Source organism: Salvelinus namaycush, chromosome 2 (genome assembly GCF_016432855.1).
Source record: "Salvelinus namaycush isolate Seneca chromosome 2, SaNama_1.0, whole genome shotgun sequence".
In the NCBI taxonomy this organism is placed as follows: Eukaryota; Metazoa; Chordata; class Actinopteri; order Salmoniformes; family Salmonidae; genus Salvelinus; species Salvelinus namaycush.
The window spans coordinates 78635403-78642207 of record NC_052308.1 but is presented as its reverse complement, the minus strand read 5'-3'; the positions used below and the strand labels follow the sequence as shown (position 1 = coordinate 78642207).

The following is a 6805-nucleotide window of genomic DNA, read 5'->3' as shown; positions in this document are numbered from 1 at the left end:
CAGTGTGTATTACCTGGGTGTAGGCTGGTGTGTATTACCTGGGTGTAGTCTGGTGTGTATCAGTGTGTATTACCTGGGTGTAGGCTGGTTTGTATTACCTGGGTGTAGGCTGGTGTGTATCAGTGTGTATTACCTGGGTGTAGGCTGGTTTGTATTACCTGGGTGTAGGCTGGTGTGTATCAGTGTGTATTACCTGGGTGTAGTCTGGTGTGTGTGTATTACCTGTGTATATATTCTGGTGTGTGTGTGTATCAGTGTGTATTACCTGTGTGTAGTCTGGTGTGTGTGTATTACCTGGGTGTAGTCTGGTGTGTGTGTCTGTATCAGTGTGTATTACCTGGGTGTAGTCTGGTGTGTGTGTATTACCTGTGTATAGTCTGATGTGTGTGTGTGTATCAGTGTGTATTACCTGTGTGTAGTCTGGTGTGTATCAGTGTGTATTACCTGGGTGTATCAGTGTGTATTACCTGTGTGTAGTCTGGTGTGTGTGTATTACCTGGGTGTAGGCTGGTTTGACAGGTGGGTTCTCTCGGAGCTCTGGGTCGGTGTACTCATTGTTGACATAGTAACCGATACGGATGAACTCCTGTCCGTTGTAGGTGCAGGTGATGAGCGCCACGGTTACCCCCACAGCATCACTCTCAGGAATCAGCCCGGTGTTGGGGGCATCCGCCTGGAGGAGAGAGAGATGGGGTGATGAGAGGGAGAAAGGGAGGAGGAGAGAGATGGGGTGATGAGAGGGAGAAAGGGAGGAGGAGAGAGAGATGGGGTGATGAGAGGGAGAAAGGGAGGAGAGAGAGATGGGGTGATGAGGGAGAAAGGGAGGAGGAGAGAGAGATGGGGTGATGAAAAGGAGAAAGGGAGGAGGAGAGAGAGGTGGGGTGATGAGAAGGAGAAAGGGAGGAGGAGAGAGAGGTGGGGTGATGAGAGGGAGAAAGGGAGGAGAGAAAAGAGGGTGGGAAGAAGGTAGGAAGATAAAGAGATGATCTGATGAGAGGAAGGAGAGGTGGGAGGAGAAGATAGAGATAGAGGGAGGAGAGAACTATAGAGAGAGATGGAGGGGTGTGTGTGTATCAGTCACTCAGTGTGTCTCACCTGGAACACAAACATGTGTCTGCCTGCCGGTACCGGTCCGACCAGAACTGAGTCCAGAGTCTGATCATACTCCTCACTCTCTGCTGAGCCCACATAGATGATCTTCCACTCCAGGTCTAAACACACATACACACACACACACACACACACACACACACACACACACACACACACACACACACACACACACACACACACACACACACACACATTAACTTCCCTGACCCAGTCTGTAATACCAACATGTTTCAAGCAGACCATCATAGTCCCTGTTCCCTAGAACACGAAGGTAACCTGCCTAAATGACTACCGCCCCGTAGCACTCGCATCTGTAGCCATGAAGTGCTTTGAAAGGCTGGTCATGGCTCATATCAACACCATCATGCCAGACACCCTGGACCCACTCCAATTCCCATACCGCCCCAACAGATCCACAGATGATGCAATCTCAATTGCACTCCACACTGTCCTGTCCCACCTGGACAAAAGGAACACCTATGTGAGAATGCTGTTCATTGACTACAGCTCAGCGTTCAACACCATAGTGCCCTCAAAGCTCTTTACTAAGCTAAGGACCCTGGGACTAAACACCTCCCTCTGCAACTGGACCCTCCAGAGGGTAGTGCGTAAGGACCAGTACATCACTGGGGCCAAATTCACTGCCATCCAGGACCTCTATACCAGGCGGTGTCAGAGGAAGGCCCTAAAAATTGTCAAAGACTCCAGCCACCCAGTTCTCTCTGCTGCCGCACGGCAAGTCTAGATCCAAAAGGCTCCTTAACAGCTTCTACCCGAGCCATAAGTCTGCTGAACAGTTAATCACATGGCTGCCCTGAATATTTACATTGACCCCCTTTTTAATTGCACTGAGACTCTTGCGTCGGCTCTATGCACACTCAATGGACTCTACCAACACACATGCTACACTGGCACTCCAACGCACACACACTCTGTTTATTATCTATTCTAATTGCTTTGTCACTTTTAACCTACCTACATGTACATATATATATATATATATATATATTTTCTTCCTTTATTTAACTAGGCAAGTCCGTTAAGAACAAATTCTTATTTACAATGACGGCCTAGGAACAGTGGGTTAACTGCCTTGTTCAGGGGCAGAACGACAGATTTGTACCTTGTCAGCTCGGGGATTCGATCTTGCAACCTTTCGGTTACTAGTCCAACGCTCTAACCACTAAGCTACCCTGCCGCCCCATATTACCTAAATTACCTCGTAACCCTGCACATTGACTCGGTACAGATACTCCTAGTATATAGTTTTATTTAATTGTGCTACTATTTCCTTTTTTGGAAATTGTTCTTACTTTTTAACTGCATTGTTGGGAAATGGCCTGTAAGTAAGTCTAATATTTTTTTAAATGGTTAAACACTTTTCATTATACAAAAATGCATAAAAATAAGTGTATATATATATATATATAAATAACCATATCATAAAATCAACAGTCTTGGAGGAAGGGTAGGTCAGCCAGAAATGAGGAGTCTGAAGGCCTGCTTTAAAACCCCCAACAGTCTAAACATCCAGGAGATTATCTGGGAGACCTAAAGGTGTTGCTGGGAAGAAAAGGACCTAAATGTGTTGCTGGGAAGAAAAGGGCCTAAAGGTGTTGCTGGGAAGAAAAGGACCTAAAGGTGTTGCTGGGAAGAAAAGGACCTAAAGGTGTTGCTGGGAAGAAAAGGGCCTAAAGGTGTTGCTGGGAAGAAAAGGGCCTAAAGGTGTTGCTGGGAAGAAAAGGGCCTAAAGGTGTTGCTGGGAAGAAAAGGGCCTAAAGGTGTTGCTGGGAAGAAAAGGGCCTAAAGGTGTTGCTGGGCAGAAAAGGACCTAAAGGTGTTGCTGGGAAGAAAAGGGCCTAAAGGTGTTGCTGGGAAGAAAAGGACCCAATGTTCCGAGCCGGGTCACACATTGTTCCCGAGCGGGGTCACACATTGTTCCCGAGCCGGGTCACACATTGTTCCCGAGCCGGGTCACACATTGTTCCCGAGCCGGGTCACACATTGTTCCCGAGCCGGGTCTACACCTGTTGTTTTGGGCAGATGTGACAAATACAATTTGATTTTAATTTAAGTTTACCACACACACACTACGTTTAAAACCCATCTATTCACTAGTGCACTATTTGTGACCAGGTCCCATAAAGCTCAGAGACTACACTATATAGGGAATAGGATGCCATTTCCGACACAACCACTCATTAAGTGTTGTCCCACCACCTCCACTTTAATGCGGGCAGGATAGGTTTCTTCTCGTTAGTGGAAATAGCTATTTATCGGTTATAAAAACGACCTAGGAGAAGAAATACGTTTTTCCCGCAATTTATTCGTAAGTAGTTCCACTGTCTGACATGGTACTCTGTTAGCGCACCAATCGGCTCGAGTCCACCCAGATGTCAGAGAAGGACCGGAAACGCGAACAATACGCGCGGGCGCCAAATTCTGATGAAGTGTCAACACAAATAGCCAACTTACTGAAACAATACCAACATATTTGAATTTATCTAAGTAGTTAGCTATAAACATATACGTGTAAAGTTAATTGAAAGATACATTTAAGCAAACTGTTGTTGCACCTAAAAGGCAACGGTTAGCTACATTATAATTACACAGTAATACTATAGTTAATAATCTACATACGTTTGCTAGATTTTACAAAAAAAATAAGAAGTTAGCAGCTGAATAACGTTACCACTCACCCTCCGGTAAATCCTCCATGCATTCGAACGTAATCTCGAACTGAAACGGGTTCCCAAAAGGACTTGGGTTGTCCAACACAGCGACATTCAACACTTGAACTTTAGCCATTTATTTTCAGTAGTCTTGAACGCGTAGCAGATTAATAATTTGAAAATGTATCGAATTTAGCTCGTTTATCTCCCTTGACGTTGCAGATAAAGGCAGGACGGAAAATAATAAACTAGCCAACGTTAACAATTCAGTCTCTTTGACTAAAGATTTACGTGTATGGAGTCCTTCTGATGGTTGTTACCGTCTTCTCTCCTGCAAACTTTGTCAATTTCAATTGCTTGCAATATAACACCTGCTTGCTAGATTCGGTTTCAAAATAAATTAAACAAAAGCTTCCTTTGGCAGGTTTTTTGTTTGTAGTTTTCGGTTATTTTGTAGCTAGAGGATAACATTCGCACTCCCGCCAGTGTGTTCGGAAATGGTCCTCGGAACGTCACGAAATCCAGCAGCGTTTCTTCTTCTCTCTTCCGGCTGTAAGAACTGAGGATGGTTGAACGAGAAACTTTACGCTGCCATCTAGTGATGGGAGTGAATAGTTCAGATTGAGATTTTGCAGAAAGTAGGCCTCCAGTACTAGCAGCAAAAACGCTGCACAATTAACAAAATGACTAAACAATGAGTTGAGGAGAGTGATTAATGTCTATTAGCTGATGATGTTGCACTCTGCTGAAACACAAACTCAGGATTGTGACTTAAATAAAGACCAGCTTTGTGTGTGTGTGTGTGTGTGTGTGTCACAGGGGGTTGGTGGCACCTTAATTGCGGAGAACGGGCTGGTGGTAATGACTGGAGCGGAATCAGTGGAATGGTATCAAATACATGGTTTCCAGGTGTTTGATGCCGTTCCATCTGCTCTGTCCCGGCCGAGCCGTTCCCCCCCCCCCCCGTCTGTGTGTATATTGTAGCGACCCGGGTTTATAAACGCTGATATTGACTCTGCCACTTGAGCATACTTGTGTTTCACGATCGATGGCGCGCTGGGCTTGGGGCCAGAACATTGACTGTCCGAGCCGTTCTCCCTGCCTGTTTCATAACAATACATACAGCTGAATTAGGCAGACAGTCACTGTGTACAGAATTGACTGGTCAGTTTCTAACAGAGTATATTCCCGAATGCTAAAAGGTAAAACTCCTCTCCAGTCCTTACTCGCTCTGTATTAGGCTACAATGAGTTATGCAACTGCATAGAACTCACAGACGGTGTCTACCTTTAGTCAACGCCCTGTTACTTAGACAATGCACTCGTTTTGACCAGAGCCCCCTGACACTGTTTTACACTATTTGTTAAAGATGTAGACTACAGAAGGCCTGTTTATTCTCTCCACAACGGTGTGTGTGTGTGTGAGCGAGTGAGACAGAGAAAGGCGATCATTTGGTAGTAGGTACTAGGTACTGATTGGCTCTTGCGGTACATGTGACAACTGTCCTCATTTGCATATGGACAGGTACGCTATGGTGAGCGTCGTAGAGAAGTTACCGGGCTGACACCGTGAATGTAGTTTTAAAGATAATCGCGAAATCTCCGAAGTAGCCCCAGGACATCGCCAGTCTACACCAAGAGGACTACTGTCTCATACCGCCCACTGACTTCGGAAAATAGCTCATTGTAATCAGCAGGTAAGTCCATGGAAAACACCTACATTAAACAATCGCCAGTGTTGTTTGATAGGTCCGTATAGTAGTGCAGACTTGATAGTGTCGGCAGAGGTGTTATTGACAAGTTTAAATTAGGCCTAGGTTAGTTTTAGCAGTGGAACTTTAGCTTGATAGGCTTCGAATGCTGAAAGCCGTGTTTAGACCGTTTTGGGATGGTTTTATTTCTTTGTAACAGCAACGCGTTAGAATTGATGCATCTGAAAACAGGTGTAGCAGGCTCGGTCGCATTCCAACAGATGGGCAGACATTCCTTCTATCGGCGCTTTGAAGTGACGTGTGCATGTGGCTGGGTTTCGCTCTGAATTCAAATATTAGTTTAGTTATAATAGTTACTTTGACAGGGGTCTAGTCCTAGAGTTTATTAGTTGCTTCAACTTACTTGATAGGCATAATTGTAAACGTGATAATATGAGCGCTTCAATATTGAAATGTATTTTATTATTCCGTATTCAGAGTCTAGTCACACGGTGGCTGTTTAGGAATGGTTGTTTGGACAGTAAAGTAAATACGTTGCGTTTCCTGTATGTTTCGCAACTCGTGGTTTCAGTGTAGTGTTGATCAGTGTACTATTGTTTACCCAGAGCAGATCATTAACGATCTCACCGCTAGGAATGTTCAGACTCTCCAACCCTGGCTTTGAGCAGATCATTAACGATCTCACCGCTAGGAATGTTCAGACTCTCCAACACTGTGTTTGTGCTGTTTCATCTCTGACTGGGGGTGTGTCCCAAGTGGCACCCTATATATATTTGTAATGAAGACAATTACAACAATACTGAATGAACACTTTTATTTTAACTTAATATAATACATAAATAAAATCAATTTAGTCTCAAATAAATAATGAAACGTGTTCAATTTCGTTTAGATAATGCAAAAACAAAGTGTTGGAGAAGAAAGTAAAAGTGCAATATGTGCCATGTAAAAAAGCTAACGTTTAAGTTCCTTACTCAGAACATGAGAACATATGAAAGCTGGTGGTTCCTTTTAACATGAGTCTTCAATATCCCCAGTTAAGAAGTTTTAGGTTGTAGTTATTATAGGAATTATAGGACTATTTCTCTCTATACCATTTGTATTTCATATACCTTTGACTATTGGATGTTCTTATAGGCACTTTAGTTTTGGCAGCCTAATCTCGGGAGTTGATGGGCTTGAAGTCATAAACAGCGCAATGCTTGAAGCACAGAGAAGAGCTGATCGCAAACGCAGGAAAGTGCTGTTTGAATGAATGCTTACGAGCCTGCTGCTGCCTACCACCGCTCAGTCAGACTGCTCTGTCAGA

At 44.3% G+C, this 6805-nt stretch overlaps 1 protein-coding gene across 1 annotated transcript in view; it reads right to left on the bottom strand.

Moving 5' to 3' along the window:
- The window catches only part of LOC120019149 (histone chaperone asf1b-B-like), a 9925-nt gene extending 5642 nt beyond the window's left edge, over window positions 1-4283 (bottom strand). The window contains exons 1-3 of the mRNA XM_038962433.1: window positions 3813-4283; window positions 1096-1211; window positions 497-673 (exon numbers count right to left, since the gene is read on the bottom strand). Coding sequence (XP_038818361.1) covers window positions 497-673; window positions 1096-1211; window positions 3813-3921 — 402 coding nt within the window. The 5' untranslated portion in view covers window positions 3922-4283. The remainder of the gene's footprint in view (window positions 1-496; window positions 674-1095; window positions 1212-3812) is intronic.
- Window positions 4284-6805: the final 2522 nt, after the last annotated feature.